This window comes from Kluyveromyces lactis (assembly GCF_000002515.2).
Source record: "Kluyveromyces lactis strain NRRL Y-1140 chromosome E complete sequence".
Classification (NCBI taxonomy): domain Eukaryota; kingdom Fungi; phylum Ascomycota; class Saccharomycetes; order Saccharomycetales; family Saccharomycetaceae; genus Kluyveromyces; species Kluyveromyces lactis.
Window position 1 is genome coordinate 2,074,194 of NC_006041.1, and position 18,920 is coordinate 2,093,113.

Below are 18,920 nucleotides of genomic sequence, written 5' to 3' on the forward strand. Positions count from 1 at the left end.
TATATTAATTCATTAGCTTCCTCATCATTATTTATTTTTATTAGCTAAATCACGATATATATCAAATATACTTTGCATATCACTAACCTTCAAGTCCTCGAATTTATAATCCTTGTACCTTCTCCAATCGGTAGCAGGACCCTCGGTAACCTCGATGCTTGGTAGCGGTACCTGTATCTGTGCTACATGCGGTGGTGGTGGTGGCGGTGGCGGGGTATAAGTTTTGATGCGACCCATCAAGTTTCTAAAACCAGAATCAATAACATTACCAACAGATATTAAATCAGAAAGAGAGTTAGACCTTTTGAAATCCGGTATAAATGACTCCTCTGTCGCTAGAGGAAGTTTCACTTGTTCACTGATAGACTCCAAATGCGGAAGTTTTAATTCATCAGTGTGTTGGCAATATGTTATTATATCCTTAGTTGTCAACGAGTCAATGAAAGATATCGCGGCTTCAAAATTCGTAGTGACATATAATTCTTTCTCTTTCAACCTTCGATGGAATCTGAAAAGCTTGATGAACTGGAGGTTCAAAAACAATTCTTTTCGAGGATTTGTTATCAAGAGATATATCATCGAAGGAAGTATCTCATCAGCGTTATTTTGATCAAGAGCCAATAGCTTATCATGCAATACTATTAGGCAATGTACCTTGTCGCAAGGGGATACATTCTCATGTAACATCTTATCAAATAATAACCCTACCATATCAAGTCTTTCTTTATGTTTCAACTCTAACGCTAAAAATGCTGGTAAATCAAGTATTCGCGAACTGCTTAACTCTTTCATCGTGTTCAATTTAGTATTCAACATCTTATCAAACTCAATAAACTCCGGATTATTACGAAATAGGCTTGTCATTTTCCATTCATTCGAACTAGTCGATTTCGCCTGTCTTGTTGGATGATTTGGGACACAAGTGCCAACTTGCAGTATTTTCTTGAATATTTCGCATTCACACAAATCCATAATCTGGTCCGTTTTGATATTATTAGCCTCTTGCAGCTTAATTTGATGGGATATTTCTTCTGGAGTCAACAATTGCTGATAATTCTGTTCAGAATTAGTTCTAGTTCTTGTTCTTATGCTGCTATTTCGAAAACTACTACTTCTGGATCTGTTGAAGATACTACTCAATCCACTATTTCTCGTTTCTCTCGCGTTGAGCATAACATTCACACTTCCAGGCGAGGCTAATGCATTAAAATGTTGTTGGCAAGATCTATCAAATCTCTCATAAAACCTTTGGAATATCTGAGATAATTGTGTAATCATTAAAGGCCTGGAATATTTAGGCTGTTTCAAATCATCAATGAACAAATCAATCAATTTCATCAATTCATCAGGTATACTAGCAATGGGAATCAAATCATCATTGGATTCTGAAGATTCTATTGGTAGTTCTGGTGATGGAGGTGCCGATGTGCTGGCAGTTTGAAGCATGACATTCGGTTTCTTTGCATCGCTATTATTGGAAATCGTCGAATTCAAACTATCGCGATAAGATTCAGTGATGGATTGTTTAGTATCGAAAGAAGCATTAGAAAATGGGGGAGTATGGAACATAGCTCAATTGCCATACATGAGCAGGTCCAAAGATGATTCACAAGCTTGCAGTGATAGAAATCATAAACTTTTTCTTATAACGTTGTTGAAGTAAACCAAGTTGCTGTGAACTAAATGTTTCAGTATGAAAAAGACATTCGAAACCCTTAATTATGAAGAAGATCAAATACATATCTCTTAGAAGAAACAAAAGAAAAAAAGCATATTAAAGGCAATATTGAAGGCTCGATCAAGAGATATCTAACAAGAAAAAGATAACCAGTACCTGTAGTATCAGCTTCATCTACGAAACTTTCTTAACGGGTGAATTTACAAACATTTCTAATGATCTTCATTTTAAGCTTCCAGAAAGTTCTCGGTTGGCCATAAGATAAATTAGGACAAACGAAACAACACCTACAAAAGTAGCAGCGAACAGATCATCTGCTTAGAATAGTTCACTGCGAATGAGCAAGGTATTAGCTATACAATGTCATCAGGCTTCAAGATGAAGAGGTCAAGGAGTCCTGACCCGATAGGAATCGATAACTATAAGAAACAACGGCTAATATATGATTTCGAAAACCTATCGTTGGCTCCTAGGGGAACCGATGGGATAAAGAAACATAAAATTGATTCAGGGTTGAACTCATTCAAAGCAGTTGTAAATAAAAGGATGTGGGATGTAGTTGAACGCGAATTGAGTGGTTCAAACAAAAATGATAAGATATATGAAAGAATATTCGATCATGTACGACAGTTTAACTCGCAGGTAATAAAATGGTATGACTGGCGATCTGTGGTAGCAAGCTTGTGGGTAAAATGGTACCAACAGCATAGTCCAAAATTAGATGAAGTAGATATGAATGTTGAGACTGCAGCAGATTCCAGAGTTGATCTGGCACCGAATCTCATGCATAGAAATGATGAGTTTGATCACAATGCGGACATGGACATTGACATGGATCTCGATACAGATCCGTACGCGGATGCAGACATGGACATAGAGCTGGATGAATAGTCCTTAGACATGTTTGTGAAGTATTATTATCATTTTGATAGAAGTATTAACACCTATAGAGAGAGTATGTAAACAACTGATTTTTACTTGTTGAACTGAATTAATGTGAAAGAATATAAGAGTGTTAATGTCAAAATTATGTTGAAGTATTACAATGCGATGTACAGTACATCATTATGATAAGCATGAAAGCCATCAGTGGATAGAAATTGAATTTTGACCACCTTGGGGTTCTTTTTGTATTATTTATTATGACGATAAAATTTTGCAACAAATAACTTAGCTGTCATCGACAAAGATCTTGCGTTTCTCTTGAATTAGAACCGGTACTTCTGCATCAGTAGTGACTTGAGTGCCAATATCATCTCCGTTTTTGATGTACAACTTAAAAGAATCTGCGTCAATTCTAGGTGCTATTTTACTGCACAATTCTTCAAAAGTAATGGTAGGATGCAGCATCAAGGCGAATATGTCATCTTTGTAATAAAATTTGATCTTGACAGGCTTTTCATCAGTTATTCTCGGAGCGAAACCACTAGGCGGCCTTGATTTGACTTTAGCACTGGCATTGGAAGCGCTATTAATCAGAGACAGTCTCTTCATTGCCTCTGGAAGTTGTAGTTCTTGGTTAGTCAGAGTTGAATCATCAGCCCTACCTTTTACGTCAAGCTCCACAGTTTCATCATTACTAATCTCACGGTCAAAACCATTATTTTTAACGGCAAACAAACCCTTGACCAGATGTGATTGTGATATATGCGGCGGTAGGGAAATCAAATCCTTCACGTATATATTTAGGTCATCTTTTCTCTTTTTTGAAATGGTATCTGTCACATACGGAACTGGACCCGGTATATATGGCATTATACGTTTCGTCCACTGACCATTAGTGTCTCTTAGTTTACCCCCTTCTGCAGGGAAGATATCGAGTAGCTTTACTTGTAAATCATAGAAATCTTCATAATAACGCTTCAAAATACGCGTGGTGTTGTTGGATAACTGACACGAGACTTGGAACCAATACTTATCGTCCTGTAGGAAAAATGTCTCGACTGCAGCGTAGGTAAGGAAAACGGCATCAGCAGGATAGGTTGTATTGGCAGCGCTCGAGTGCTGCGTGCTGGGGTGTGGTTGACGGTTTTGTGAATTTTGCCTGGATTGTGATCGGTGTTGCACGTACGACTGACCCTGCTGTTCCACTGAACCTAGTGTGATATTGCTAGCCTTGTAACGGGCGATATTGATCTTCCATTCTTGGACCGAGGGTAGATTCACTGATTCGATATCGCTTTTTACATCATTTCCCGTGGCATAACCAGTAGCTATATCTATAATAGTCACAAAACCAACAGGAACTAGACCGGGACCACCCAACCTGCCAATGGGCTTAGCGATAAACCATTCAAAATCGTGATGAGCACAAATGAACAAGTTTTCTCCGGCATAGGCTGTTAACTCATCTGCCTTTTCTGCTTGAAAATCATACAGTACAATTGCATAAAGAGTTCCCATATTGGAAGGTTGTTGTTGCTGCTGTTGCTGCTGTTGCTGCTGATGATGCTGTAATAACTGATTACTACCGACAGATCCATTTCTATTTATACTTTTCACCGGTGATGCATGCGAATTTGGCCTTGTTCTGCCAAAAATCTCGAAATAATTCTTAGGAACCATGCCTCTCTTGCCGTCCGCCGGATTGGAGGCCTCATACCAATCGTTCTCCTCTTGCTGAACATGGAAAAAGTCTCCCTTATTGAATGATAATTCACCGGCTGATTGTGCCTGGTAATTGTATAACGCTTTGATTACTTTTTCTGGAGACGAGATATCTTTTGATTTTCCACTTGTAAACCCCGAAGATAGCTGTGATGATGTAGATAATTGCCTGATAGGAATGGTCTTTACGTTTTGCACTGAGCTCCCTGGACTTTGAGTAGGTCCGGAAATATCCGCAGAAGTTATGCGCTGTTTCACACTGTCTTTCTTCAATTTGAAATTCTATTCCAAAAATTTCCAGAAATTAGATAATTGGTTCAATTTAATCACCAACCAATGATCATAGTATATGTTAGTATTTTGCCTTCACGTTGCAATATTCATGTGGTTACCTTCTTTCAGTAAAGAAAAATTTTCCAGCCTCTAACAAAGTCAGAAATCCTCCGCTACTACGTCAAAATTGCCAAACATAAGACAATACCACGCGCATTATTACATACCTTCAACATTTTCCCACTATTGACTGCCTTTGCCTTTGTGTTGCAGCTTTCGTCTATCAACTCTGTTATTATGAATTCCTGAAACTCGTCTCTTTATTCATGTCAATCCTTTTTCATCTCGCTTCATCAACCCGCAGAAGGAAAGGAAGAATTTCATTCTAGAAGGGTTTTAGAGGTCACATGATCTGAAATTTAAAGATCGTACAGTATATGTATATAAGGTTAACGTAAAAGTGCTAAAACTAATTAATCGAGTAATACATGGCCTGTGGTCATCATAAATCGATGAGTTAATTGACAAAGGATGAATGATTCGGAGCGGTGAGGTGCCGCTTGTGCAATTTAGTAAAATATGTCTATGTTTCTATTTTTTCTTATTCTTTTGGTTGTTGTTATGTTGGTTCCAGTATTTGCTTACTGACCAGGTTAGACTACTGGTACCCTCTCATAGTACAACATATAAACGAATTTAGTTTCTGATAAAATATCTGAAGTTTTATATTCTTTAACTTTAGTATCAGATATTCTCCACCATGGGTATTTCACCACACTTTTCAATTTCTTTAATCTTCTTTTCTTTGTCTTCTTGTTGACATTCATTGAAATACCGTCATAATCTGTTTCAGTTTCCACTTCGGTAGCACTTGTATTAGTAACTTGATCTGTACTGTAAGAGTCGATACTAGCATTACTAGATAATATCGAAGCGTTGCGGTCAGTCGTCATAGAAGAGACACTGTTAAATCTTGCGCGGTTTCTATGTTCTGAAGATGATGAAGCCATGGGTGAACTGCTAATTTCAGGTAGTATATTGCTAGTATTGTTATTATCCGGTGCTGCCGAGACAGAACTCTTTCTCGAAAGGAAACCAGTGACTCTTTTCAAAGTGGATGGCGTCCTTGAAACTCCAGAACCACTGTTGTTGTTTTGGCCCTTATTATCTGCGTCGTTAGAGAACTCTGAGCTTCCAATAACGTAATCATCATCAGTAACAATCGCAGAGTTTGGTGAGTCCAGGAAAACAGATCTGAATGGCACGTTAGAGGAGATTGAATCTTCCGAGCCGATTGAACAAGAATCGGATTTGTTAGAGGAGTTCAGAACGGCCTGATTCCAGATTTCAGCTGCAAGTTTATTCGACGCAATACCGAAGTCCACCATTGGTGTCTTGCTAATGACTTGATGTGTATCAATGTCTTTCATAAACTCTGGTTTGTGTCTGAAACATTCATAGTGACCGGTAGAATGAGAACCTTGATGCCTCAACATCGACCTTAACTTATATGAATCCTTTCTGATGCCAACACATTTATTGTTTTCAATAACTTGGCGGTTGACTACCAATTCTTCTTCGAAAGAAACATTGCAGGTGTTCTTTTGATATCCCATCCCGTCGAAAACCGAACGCGACAAGTGAAGAATCAAAACATCTGGCGAATCAACAACCACAGTTTTCTTGACAATGGTGGATTTGATTTCTGACGTCTTGATACCACCTTTCTCGTAAGAGTTAATGTAAGTACTTAAGTTCCTAGCCAAATCATCGTTAATAAATGCTTTGGGCAATAACTCTTCCAACTCCTTCAAAATCTGGTTTTCTTCATCAGAATTGTTTTGGTAATTTCTATTCTTTTCATTTGCGATAATCGCGTTCAACTTACAACATAAACACGAATACCCGCTGATTTGATCTGTTTGATTATCAGAAATCATTTGAGCCAAATCCGCGTTTATTAGCTGTGGTACTGGTAAAGAATACATCGTGAACTCATGAATGTTTACTTTTGAAGATTCACCACAGCTTAAACAGAATAAACTATCAGCCAGCGATCCGTGTACCGGGAAAGTCGGTATGATGACATTCAACGAGTGATTCTTGACAAATTTTTGTAGAGCCAAGTTTTCGTTCTCCAACGTCTGCAAAACAACTTGTGTCAATTCATGAGCGTCATTTTGGCCGGTAGAAATCTTGGCCTTAAAAATACCCTCTATCACTCTTAAAAAGGGCCAAATAGAAATATGATGCTGTGCAGTTACCGTTTGCTGCAACTGGTACAGTATTTGAGCCAAGGACTCATGAAGAGGGATCTTAGGGATATCCTTTGAAGATGACTCTACTTCATCGGCCTCATCGGTACTCTCACCCTCACTATGGTCCTCTGACTGGTCAGTTGATACTTCTTCTTCCGATTCGTCTGATTCCTCTCCAGTCAAGGAGGATTCCTCCGACAAACCACCTTTTGGAGTCATGGCATCTTGAAACCGTAAAGTACAAACCGTATTAGTACTGGTATGTGCTTTCCACAAGTTAGGTCTCTTTGCAGTTGACAAGTCTTCCGTAACTTCTTCCTGCAATGGAACACCATTTGCACTATCTTCATCACTAGATTGTTTCTGCCCCCCAGAACTGGACCCATTCCCATTAATGTCCATCAATGTGGTTAAGAATTGAGCCTGCTTTAATATATCATTGAGGTACTTTGTCAAATATACAAGTGATGAAAGCGCTTGTATGGAAGAGTTGGCAAAACAGTCATTACGATTGTTAATTAACCCCGTAGTGAACTTATCGCTTCTCTTGCTACTGGAACTAAACATCTTTTCTCCAAAAATCCAGCTAGTAACCGTGGGTCCTAAAACATAAACAGTTATCGCTACTGCTAATCCTAATCCAACGTACTTAGAAGTTCCCTTATTACGATGCAACCAATTACTTACCCACTGACTATTCCCGTTATTTAAGCCGTTGCCAGTATAGTAAACAACTCTTTGCATTCAAATAAAGCCCCGAAAGAGAAACAGAAGCACTTAATAGATATAGCAATTAAAATAAACTTCTTGTACTCGAACAGCAATTCCCACTCTGAATTGTTATTGAACACACTTTGTATTCTGATGACAAAACCTGAGTGGGGTTACAAACATTCTTTCACTAGAAAAGGTAATGTCTTTTCCTTAAACTATAAAAATTCGTTATTGATTTCTACTACCAGAGAAATGAAAAATGAAAAATGAAAAATTGTTCCTGGGGCATAGAAGAATACATAAAAATGCTCAATGACGCTATTGGCACCGGAATAAGAAGAATTAAATCTGGGGAAACGACGATGTCAAAAACTCTGCGATAGATCTTCAATTAAGTGCTTCCGTATGTGAGCGCCCACTGCTCGAACCTAAGTAGTGATTGTGTCGAGACACTTCTTTTCACTCTTGTCATTGCGCTTTCGAAATCCTGTAAAGTAACGCCTCGAACTAACTCGAGGTTTGCATTTATTAGTGTTTCCCCGAGGTCTCTTATGGGTTCCATTGCTGCATCCTTCGCCAAAGACGTTAGATCAGAGCCCGAATACCCTTCTGTAAGTCTGGCGATTTCGTTGAAGTCTGATTCTGTGAGTTGGTTTCTTTGTACTGCCATGAGTCTTTTCAAATGGTAATGCCTTGTTTCGTAGTCGGGTAATGGGATGTATATTCTCTTTGAGAATCTTCTTCTGGCAGCTTCGTCAAGGTCCCAGGGTGTGTTTGTTGCTGCAAGGACTAGTACTCTGGAGCTGTCCATCTGTTCTTCGGATTTTTCAGATGCGGTAGCGCTGGTTAACGATGACCACCTAATCAAAAATTCTGTTTTAATTCTTCTTGAGGACTCGTTCTCGTTATCGCTTCTTGTCGTAAGCAAAGAGTCTATCTCATCGACGAAGATGATAGAAGGAGCTAGTTTCTTGGATAGGTAGAAAAGTGCACGTACAAGTTTCTCGGATTCACCCAAAAATTTTGAAAGTACTGAGGATGCACTGATACTAAAGAACGTTGATTTGGATTCCGTTGCCACAGCCTTGGCAATCATAGTCTTACCAGTACCAGGTGGTCCGAAGAGCAATATTCCTGATACAGGTTCCCTCAAACCTTGGAAAAGATCAGGTCTCAAGAAAGGATACACGACAGTTTCCTTCAACGCGCTTTTCGTTGTGTTAAGCCCTGAGATGTCATCCCAATATACTTTCTCATCAGCGATCAATATATCATTAATGATGTGCAGGCATGAATTCTCGTCAACACCTTCTAAATTATCCATGATATGTGCCAATTTCTTTTCAAGTGGTGTCAGGGCTTTTTCAGACTTTTCCAGTGATAAATCTTGTCCACCTTTTCTATCAACAGACGTGGATCTACTGTGAGGGACCGACCTCGAGACAGGTGACCTGATTCTTTCTCTATCAATGATCGGTGTCTCAAATGCAACCTCAACGGGAATTCTTGGAGATGTTCTTACAGGACTCTTAATAACAGGTCTCCGTACAGTAGGCTTCGTATACACAAATGTCTGTTTAGCTTTTGGTTTTGATTGTGCTACTTTTTGGCTGGATTGTCCACTCCAAGCCAACAAGGCTGCCTGATTGACATTTGGGGAGGAGGCACTCACAGTTCTCACCTCATTCTGATATGACTTTCGTCTTCCAAATCCATCCAGGCTTCTTCTACCGAACGTCTCAGCCTTCCTAGTCAATTGATCCATTGATCTTCTTGTAGGCGGCATCATTGTTTCATGCACATTTCTTTCAGCGGTATCGGTGGACTTCAGTTTGGTTTTCCTTAGCTCTTCCTGAACGTCTTTTCTTACCTGCTTCTCTATCTCTTGTTCCTTCTTCTTCAGCAGTCTTGCTTCTTTGTCCTTCTCTTCTCGTTGAATTCTATCTCTTTCTTGTTTCAATTTCTCAACTTGTTCCTTTTCTTTCAACGCCCTTTCTTGATCCTGTTTGACGTTACTCTTGATGAATTTCATCTTCAATTTCGATCGCCAGTCTGGATCTCGCTTATCTTGTGACTTGCTCTCTAACTCTGCGCACATGTCTTTGATCTCTTGGCCTAAAATTCTAACATCGGCATATTTTGTAACCACATTAGGGTCCTTCAAATCACCATAATGCACCACATTGAACTTCTTCTTTATCGATATCAAACCCTCACGAAGATATGATAGAATGGAACATAATATATCAACAGTTTCCTCTTTGCTACCCTTCGCTTTCTGTTCTTTGCAGTTATCTAATTGAATACTGACGATAGAGTGCAACAATGATAACGCCTGGGTTAGACTAACATTGTTTGGGACAATAAAGTGGTCGTGTGGCATCGCTCACGGTATGTCAGCCTTATTTAGTCTTTAATGGTGCTGATTCTCTATACAATTGACTTCGCCAGACCCTCTTTATCTGTTGTTCCCTTTAACAACGACAAAGTTGACGATTTGCTCTTATTTTCCTATGTTGGAAGGTTTCAATTTTGAAGCGATATTTTGGTGGAAAATAAGGGAATTAGTCCAAACTTATAAGAACAACACCGGGAAAGGGATAATAATATACTAGAAGCCCGCCAAACTACGAGAATTCACACCTCTAAAGCTCATATGCAGATACGAATTCCTGTCAGAGGTAGGACCTTCTTAAACCCATGTAAGAATAAAAATTTGGAATTATATACCTCTATATTATAATACAACCGAGTCTGTTTTCAGATCTCATGTTTATCAATCACTCATTGTCATCTTGCGAGTAATTATCATCCCTATTTTCTTTTGAGGACAATGTCTTACGTTTGCAGTATTTGACCTTTTCTTCCTCATTCATGGTAACAAGTGACCAGTCTTTGAAGTTATCATATATACATATTTCTTTGCCCCATCTAGTGTAGTTTCTGAAATATAAAGAAAGTGAATTCAAAGTTAGGCCGTTTTCTTCCCTGAAAGTTTCTAAATCTTTCACAATATGTTTTCTAACAGCGTCTCTGTCCTTTAGTAGAGGACTGTTGAGATTAAACCTCTTCAAATTAATACTTCTGTCAGTTTCAGTTTCGATATAGTCGATGATGATACGTCTCGTTGGAAAGAAATGAGAGTCCTCTGTTACCTTCCACCTTCTATACCCGTATTTCTCAATCAATTCCTTGATGGACAGTTTGCCGTTTAGGCCATGATACCATTCGTTGTATAAATCCCAGATTGTTTTATTATCGCGAGAGAGCTTGTATTTGATGTCCATATTAGGATTTCCTGTTCTTTTCCCTTTGCTATTATTCCTTGTCATTACCTTAGGTTCATTTTCTGAATCGTTTCCGTTACGGAGCTCATCCTTTTCATTGCTACCCAATGAATTAATCTTCGATGTAGTCTGAGCATTTGACCTAACATTTGACGCATTTTCCACATGGTTCAATGAGCTTGAAGGTTCAACGTTTACGTTACGTTGACCACCATCAGATATACTGTTGCCATTGTTATTCAATTCAATAGGTTCTGAAATATATGGCAAAGGTGACATTGCCATCGGGTTCGGAGGAGGGGATGCAACTGAGTTGTTCAACATAGAAACAGTGATTTTTGGAGACGGGATTGGCTTCGAGAGCAATGCTTCCAATGGAGAACCGATTTGTAATGGGGATTGGGGTTGTGGTTGAGATAATCTTCTTGAAGAGCTATCAAAGTTCGACATATCCTTCCCATCCAGTTTCATTCTCTTGATAGAATTCATAGGTTGGTTATATATGTGTCTCTTATCATTCATCATCTTAGAATAGTTGACGGAGTATGCAATATTTGGATTTGTATTTGAGGTTGGAATCATAGTATTATTGCTGGTATTAATCATTGTATTGGAATTCACATTATTGTTTTCATTATTCGTCACATTGTTTGTTGAGTTCATAGCCTGGCTGTTAAAATTAGCCATGGTACTCGTTATATTGTTAGCAGGATTATGTATCTGGTACGATAACAGTTGTCTCTGTGTATGGAAAATTTGATTGACCACGGCAGTCATCGATGCCATTTGGGACTTCATTGTGCGCAACTCATTTGACAATTTATCGTTCTCTGTTACCAAATCCTTTGAGAGCTTTGTGAATCTATCCTCAATTTTACCACACACAGAATTGAAGCAGTCCATCTGAAGTAGTTCATTATCTATTTGACGTTGCATTTCATCTTTGAACAAGTTCCAATCGTCTGATTCAAGGAACTGCCAACTTAGTTCTGATTTAATCAATTCTTGTAAATGCGGTAGTTGTCCTGTACACTGCAAGAAGGCAAAATCTTGTAGAACTATTTTCGCTAGAAAGTAGAATAACTCTACGATGGAGAAAAGAATATAGTTAGATCTGTCGTGGTTTAAGTAATCCCTCTCAAGAGCTGGCAACCAGGGAAACACAAAACTAAGCATCTCTTTTTTCGGCGTCACAGTGGACCGTATCATGTTACTGGTGTATACGGGTAGCCGAAGTTGGTTGTTCCCTTGTAACATGATTATATCTTTTGAATCAAAGATAAGCGGCAAATTCATGAAGTTTTTCCATGAAATCGCTGTCTGCTTCCAAGTGATGAAAGAATACAACGCAATTGCGAATACGGGACAACTAGTGATAGATTTATCCCTATTTATTGTATTGAAAAACTTGTAATGCGAGTTCTCTGTTTGCATGTTTCTTAACGTCAAGGTTTGTGGGAAAGTAGAATCCTGGGTCAAATCTAGCAACCTAAGATTGGCCAATTCGTCCTTATTACATTTGAAGAATTCTATACACACAAATTTCATCAACGTCCCCAAATTAAGCCGAGAGTTCATTAGAAAGTTAGATAATTCTGATGCCGAAGCATTGTCGACAGACTGAAGTTGCGTTTTTGTCGGATCGCTTTTCTGTTGTACAACAGAAGATCCGTTCGCTGTATCATCCATACCATTGAAAATTGTCGGCGTTGAAGATTGAGCTCGATTCAGCTGAGCTGCCAACATCGGATCATTCAACCAATCCTGTAAATTGATATTCAAATTATCCTTATCCATCACGAAAATCCAAATAACAAATAACAAACAATGAAAATGTAAACCAAACTTAAACCGGATTAATTTTCCCCTAACGTGGAATTTAAAATGTCAAACGAAATCACCAACCGTTAATCGAACTTCCTTTATATGATTGTTAAAGGTAAAAGCGGAAGTGACAACACGAACCGAAACAAGAAAAAAAAAGTGGTATCCTTAAGTCAATTGTACAGAAAACCTGGGGCAAACACTCCTTTGACTCGAGCACAACGTCCCACCCGTTCCCTGGAAACGCGAAGGGAAGGATTACCTAATGGTTCTGAAACAGTAAGAAAGCTTCAAAACTCAGAATGGTTTCAAACTAAAAGCTGATTCCAGCTTCCGGAAAGATATCAAAAGGGAAAGAAAACAGAGAAAAGAAAAAAGGACGGCGATAATTGGTTTGCCAAACTTGTTTAGATCAAATCTTCCACTGGAATGCCTCGTCCAATGTCTTTCTCACCGCTGACTCTGTATCTTCCTGGTTGCCTTTGTTCACCGAAATTGAATAAGCAGGAAAAAATACCCTGATTTCTGCACTAGAAACAAACGCTTTTTTGGCAAATCTAAATCGACGTACAATAGGAAAGATTATCCTACTCACAGACCTACTGATTCACTCACGCAGTGACTCAACGGCGTATGGCTTTTCTATAGAAGAAGCAGCTGGCGTTTTAGAACGGTTTGCTAGTGTATCTGATGGGCCTTGCGATGAGATGGAGCAACGTTTGACGATGGAAAGACAAGTATCAGAACTGAGAAGAAGGCGAATTCCTTTAATTTTCCAACTTTCGTGCTTGAATTCTTGTTTTTTTTCCCAACTTCACCGTTTCATTGCTGTTCAACTTCGTCTCCTGACATTAGTGGAACCCCAATGGGATTATTTTTACATGAACCGGGTAACGAAATAGTAAAATAAGGGCAACGTGACTTATAATTTCTGTTATATTACAGACGCGGCACGCATTACCTCCAATTGCCACGTCAAATGAAGGTACCCCCGTAGTATGTACATTGGTAACTGGCATCCCGCAAAATAAGCATCCCTTCTTTGGAAGTTGAAAAACACGAATCCAGATCCAATTACTGGACTCCTACCCCTGGATGGAAAAACGAAAAGGAAGTCATTTGTGGGGGGTATGGCTTTGGCATCGTGAAATAGGGATCTTCATTTACCCACCCAAGGCCACTGCAAAATTCCCGACCCTTTAAAGCCTCTCCCCACTGTTTCTCTGTACACATATATTTTATACTGGGTTCTCTAGATATGTAGCTTAACTGCGTTCTGCGAGTAAAAATTAAAATAAAGTTCGAATCGAAGTCTAAAAACGTGCTGTGGACTCCGGGGCTGTTCAACCTGTTACCCGGAGATGTACTGAAAAGATAATTCTTGAATCCGTAAAACGTGACCTTTAATTCAGATCTCTAAATGCCAGTTACTTTGTGTCTGAGAGTAGTTTCCAGGTTGAAAGTTGAATATGGAAAAAAATAAAACTGAAAAATGTGAATGAATAAGTAAACAAATAAACAGCAAATGATTGCTAAATCATTGCCTTAGCAAGCTTGAACTATACCAGTACTTGAGCTTAGGAGTAAGCTGAATAAGGAACTAGGTATACTTGCTTAGCCTTTTAAAAAAAAAAAGCGTGAAAGAGAAGAACCTCTTAGCACAGTTTCCGGCTTGCTTAATATGTCTTCGAACGGCAAACAACAGGGAAACAAGGCAGGCGATGCAGCTGGGGGAGCGTCAGGAGCCACGGCTCCCGGTGCAGGCGGAAGTAGTGGCAATGGAAATAGTAGTGCGGCCGGAAATGCTAGCGCTAATGCCAATGCTGGCGGTAGCGGTGCCAGTGGGAATGCACCGGCAGCTTCTAAACCGGGGTTTTCAGCGTCAGATTTGAACCGCATCGTTTTGGAATATTTGAATAAGAAGGGGTATCACAGAACGGAACAGATGCTTCGTGCTGAATCGTCACGTACTTTGACGCCTCCAAATAAAAACGCTGCTGCTTCTAACACAATCCCTGCCTCGTCTGCATCAGCCACTGCGATTACAGGAAGTACTACCACTGCAAAACCTGTTTCAAATCCTTCGATGCCCTTGAAAAGAGATAACAACGGCCAATTGATAAAACCGCAACAGGTGACACCCTTGCACTATTTTAGAGCTTACTCAATGTTGAAAAATTGGATCGATTCGTCTTTAGAATTGTACAAACCTGAGCTATCACGTATCATATACCCGATTTTCATTTACGTTTTTTTACAGTTGGTCATCAAGGACCCCTTACAAGCGAGAAGATTCTTTGACAAGTATTCTGTCGATTACAAAGCCCTTCATGGATCAGAAATTAACCGATTATTCAGTGTCAACTCAGTAGATCACATCAAGGAAAATGAGTTGGCTCAAGGTTTCCAAACCAATAAATATAAGATCACAATCTCAAGAACTACTTTGAACCTTTTGTTGTATTTCTTGAACGAAAACGAAAGTGTGGGAGGATCTTTGTTGATTTCCATCATAAACCAAAACTTGGATCCAAATATCGTAGATGTTGTCAAATCTGAGGATATTCTCACCGACGGGATCAAAGATATCTCAACCGGTGATATTGATGTTGATACGTATAACTCGGTACCTGTGAAGTTAGGACCGTATCCAAAGGACGAAGAGTTCACCAAGGAAGTAGAGATTGAGTTGCAGAAAAAAGATGAACAAGAGGCAGCTGAGAATAAGGATAAACCTGTCGGTAAGACATTAGTTGAGGAATATAGAGAAATGAACGGTAATCAGAACAAACCAGAGGGCACTGAAAAAGCTGATGATAACACCGTTAAGGAAGAAAATGAAAATAAGGAACCTGAAGCTGAAGAGGGTGGAGAAGAAGTCGATGCAACAGCAGATACAGAAGAGAAAGGCACTCCTACACTTAGTGTCGAATCATCGGCTGCTGAAAGAAAGAAAAGAGACTCAAAGAATAAAGACGAGGAAGAAAAACCAGAGGCTTCAATTGGATCTATGATGGAATCACCAGCAAAGGATTCGTTGCCGCTACCGGTAAAAACAACTTTAGATCTAAAGATGGAAATTCAAAAAGTAAGGGAGAGTAGAGATTCCATCCAATTGAAAAACCTACAAACTTCTGCACCAAGTGTGTGTATGTACACTTTCCACAACACTAATGGTAATATGACTTGCGTAGAATTTAGTGATGATGCTAGACTAACTGCAGCTGGTTTCCAAGACAGTACAATTAAGGTATGGTACCTTGATGGATCACCGCTACAGTCGATCCTCCCATCCAAAGCTAAAGACCAATCGAACTCTGCTACTTTGGTAGGACACAGCGGACCAGTTTATTCCGTTGCATTCAGCCCGGATAACAGGTACTTACTTAGCGCATCTGAAGATAAAACTGTCAGACTTTGGTCTTTAGATACGTTCACTTGCCTAGTGTGTTACAAAGGCCATAACCATCCAGTATGGTACGTCAAGTTTTCTCCACTTGGCCATTATTTCATCACCGCTTCACATGATCAAACGGCTAGACTATGGTCTTGTGATCATATCTATCCGTTGAGAATTTTCTCAGGTCATCTAAATGACGTGGATTGTAGCACTTTCCATCCAAATGGTTGCTATGTTTTCACTGGTTCCAGCGACAAAACGTGCCGTATGTGGGATATTCAAACAGGTGATTCTGTTAGACTGTTTTTGGGACATACATCACCAGTCACCGCACTTGAAGTATCGCCTGACGGTAGGTGGTTAACTACGGGCAGTGAGGATGGCACAATTATCGTATGGGATATTGGTACTGGTAAAAGAATCAAACAGATGAAGGGTCACGGTAAGAATCCTATCTATTCCATAACTTTTAACAAAGAAGGTAACTGTCTAGTAACAGGTGGTGCGGATCAAAGTGTTAGAGTTTGGGATATAAAGAGGTTTACAAACGAGCCTGGAATGGAGCCGGAACAACAATTCAACACGTATTCAGGAGATATGGAACTCAGTGTAAATAACGATATCAAAGAATTCGGACGTAGGCGGGCAGTAATACCAACTCAGGATTTGATGGCTTCGTTCCATACAAAGAAAACAGCAATTCACAAAGTAAAATTCACAAGAACGAACCTAGTTTTGGCTGGTGGTGCATTTATTGAGTAAATGCGATTACTTTACTCAGCCAGATAAGGGTCGTTTATTCGACATATCTAGTAGTTGTCCAATTGTAATAAATAAAAAAAAAGAGAATGCGCTTTATCTTTATATTATTTACAATGAGTACGTATATTTTATGTGCATTGATATCAATGCAGTCAATGAAATGTAAATGTTAACAGAATCCTAATAACTAATCTAATATTGGTTTTTCAGCGTCCCACTGCTGTAAAATCGGATGTCCTTTATAATAGTAGCTTTCCCAGTGGATATAGTAATGAGGGATTCCAAATAATAGTAACAAAGATGATATTCCCAAAGGTATCGTGATCCCGACACCCATTAACTTCGTTATAAAATAGTAGACTGTACCATGTGTCGCAATAACACATAGTATATGCAGGAATTTCAACTTATTCTTTATGAAATACTTTTCCATCGTCGGCAGTAGAATGTTAATTTGGATACATATCAAAAGGAAACAGAAAACTTGGGTGGAGGTATCTAATCTTGAAGAAAGTACGGTCACATTTGAGAGTAGAATATTGGTCGGTAGGATTTTAGATTCAAGAGCGGAGATCGATATGATGTAAAAGGTTGTGAACCATGCAGATAGAGTCCAGATGGAATCGGACGAAGTTGTCTTGGACAAAGATTTAAGCACTGGAGATAAGGTCAACATTGCAAATATAATGATGATAGTGGATTTCCAGGGTACCCTCTTGTTGGCAACTATTAAGGAAACAGATGAAATTGAGGCAGCAATTAAAATCGGATTGTATTTGTAATGATAGAACCAGGCAAATATAATATAGAGTAACATAGTATTAATAATCATGTGGTAAAACTGGAAGAGATCAAGTAAAACAGACCTGTACGAGGAGTGAGGCCTCAAATGCCCATGTTCAATTTTCAACTTCTCCCATTGTTTGTAGAAACTTGGATCAGTGTAGGTATCTGGGAACGGCTGTTTCAACCACAATAACCGTTTCCATTGTTTCCCCGCAGCCATTAACAACTATAAGAGAAGACAATTTGTTATTCGGGAAACGACTAGCACAATATAGTCACTACAGTCTGGACAAAAGAAACCTGGAGATTTGCCGCTATACTCGCGATAAATCTCTGCGAGTGCAGGAAGTTACTTCAGTTCAACAGTCGTCGCTAGCTTTTTCGAATCATTAAAATTAGAGATTGATACGTAAAAAAGCTAATCCATTACAACTTAATATCACAGCACAGCCAGCGGGAGCACCCGCACAAGTAAGATACAAAGGATATAGCCTAACTTACTGCTCAACTCATTGCTACATATACCCAATGGATCAATCTAGCAGGGAGACATCAAATTCGTTTGATCAGGTAACCAGGCAATCTTCAAACAATGAACGAAGACCTACGGATTCTAAAGCCATACCGAGAACTTTACCCAAGGATACCGTTCCAGACGACGTACATGCTACACCAAAAGTGGATGACAAGGATAGGATATGGACAGATATAGATACACTAGATGATGTGAAAAGAATGGCCAGAGAGGGCAATACTGGCCTTACTTTCCCGGATAATTTCGAAGAGGATATTACCCGCTTACGCCAGATGCATGCGAACTTGATGCAGCACATGAAGAGACAATCAACAGAGACCCCAGGAAATCTTGAAGAACAACAGAAACACATCAATGATATCGTAGATACCATTGAGAGATATAACTGAATAAATACTTCAAATCACGTGATGAATCACGTGCCACAATTACCCTGACTTTTTGTTGAGTATTAGTGGAAGCTAAGGTTTCCAAGGACCACCGGTTTCTTCTACGTGCCTTTCACTATTTGTTTACTGGATGGTGCGAAACAAATAAAAAAAGCGGAAGCTGACAGAAATTACAAGTTGTTCCGAATAACGATGGGATATACGAATTGATGATTGAACGTAGTATGGAAAATAATAGGAACGTTGAGAAAAAAAAGGATTTGGTATTTTCCATCACCTGCGAATTTGAGGGAAATGGTTAACTTAAATCGTGGATTCTTTATATATATATATTCTCTGGTGAAGGTTCTTGATCAATTGCTTCTTCCAATTGGTATTTCGATTGTATTCTTGAGTCACGTAGAAAG

The 18,920-nt window shown here is 39.2% G+C and overlaps 9 protein-coding genes across 9 annotated transcripts; 3 read left to right on the plus strand and 6 right to left on the minus strand.

Annotated features, from left to right (window-relative positions):
- Positions 1–27: 27 nt before the first annotated feature.
- MUK1 (guanine nucleotide exchange factor MUK1) lies at positions 28–1,569 on the minus strand (the record flags this gene model as incomplete). Its single annotated transcript, XM_455004.1, has 1 exon — positions 28–1,569. One exon carries the CDS (start codon positions 1,567–1,569, stop codon positions 28–30), a length of 1,542 nt encoding a protein of 513 aa, XP_455004.1.
- A 469-nt stretch (positions 1,570–2,038) lies between these two features.
- KLLA0_E23343g (uncharacterized protein) lies at positions 2,039–2,569 on the plus strand (the record flags this gene model as incomplete). The annotated part of the gene is made up of 1 exon (XM_455005.1): positions 2,039–2,569. The coding sequence occupies one exon, from the start codon at positions 2,039–2,041 to the stop codon at positions 2,567–2,569; it is 531 nt and encodes a 176-aa protein (XP_455005.1).
- A 279-nt stretch (positions 2,570–2,848) lies between these two features.
- BEM1 (phosphatidylinositol-3-phosphate-binding protein BEM1) lies at positions 2,849–4,794 on the minus strand (the record flags this gene model as incomplete). The annotated part of the gene is made up of 2 exons (XM_002999369.1): positions 2,849–4,567; positions 4,786–4,794. The coding sequence occupies 2 exons, from the start codon at positions 4,792–4,794 to the stop codon at positions 2,849–2,851; spliced, it is 1,728 nt and encodes a 575-aa protein (XP_002999415.1).
- Positions 4,795–5,211: 417 nt separating this feature from the next.
- Positions 5,212–7,560, minus strand: UBP16 (putative ubiquitin-specific protease UBP16; the record flags this gene model as incomplete). Its single annotated transcript, XM_455007.1, has 1 exon — positions 5,212–7,560. The coding sequence occupies one exon, from the start codon at positions 7,558–7,560 to the stop codon at positions 5,212–5,214; it is 2,349 nt and encodes a 782-aa protein (XP_455007.1).
- Positions 7,561–7,921: 361 nt separating this feature from the next.
- Positions 7,922–9,913, minus strand: YTA6 (putative AAA family ATPase YTA6; the record flags this gene model as incomplete). Its single annotated transcript, XM_455008.1, has 1 exon — positions 7,922–9,913. One exon carries the CDS (start codon positions 9,911–9,913, stop codon positions 7,922–7,924), a length of 1,992 nt encoding a protein of 663 aa, XP_455008.1.
- Positions 9,914–10,310: 397 nt separating this feature from the next.
- GCR1 (transcription regulator GCR1) lies at positions 10,311–12,614 on the minus strand (the record flags this gene model as incomplete). The annotated part of the gene is made up of 1 exon (XM_455009.1): positions 10,311–12,614. The coding sequence occupies one exon, from the start codon at positions 12,612–12,614 to the stop codon at positions 10,311–10,313; it is 2,304 nt and encodes a 767-aa protein (XP_455009.1).
- Positions 12,615–14,322: 1,708 nt separating this feature from the next.
- TAF5 (chromatin modification protein) lies at positions 14,323–16,803 on the plus strand (the record flags this gene model as incomplete). Its single annotated transcript, XM_455010.1, has 1 exon — positions 14,323–16,803. One exon carries the CDS (start codon positions 14,323–14,325, stop codon positions 16,801–16,803), a length of 2,481 nt encoding a protein of 826 aa, XP_455010.1.
- Positions 16,804–16,990: 187 nt separating this feature from the next.
- On the minus strand, positions 16,991–17,809 carry GPI2 (phosphatidylinositol N-acetylglucosaminyltransferase; the record flags this gene model as incomplete). The annotated part of the gene is made up of 1 exon (XM_455011.1): positions 16,991–17,809. One exon carries the CDS (start codon positions 17,807–17,809, stop codon positions 16,991–16,993), a length of 819 nt encoding a protein of 272 aa, XP_455011.1.
- Positions 17,810–18,117: 308 nt separating this feature from the next.
- On the plus strand, positions 18,118–18,513 carry KLLA0_E23497g (DUF5315 domain-containing protein; the record flags this gene model as incomplete). Its single annotated transcript, XM_455012.1, has 1 exon — positions 18,118–18,513. One exon carries the CDS (start codon positions 18,118–18,120, stop codon positions 18,511–18,513), a length of 396 nt encoding a protein of 131 aa, XP_455012.1.
- Positions 18,514–18,920: the final 407 nt, after the last annotated feature.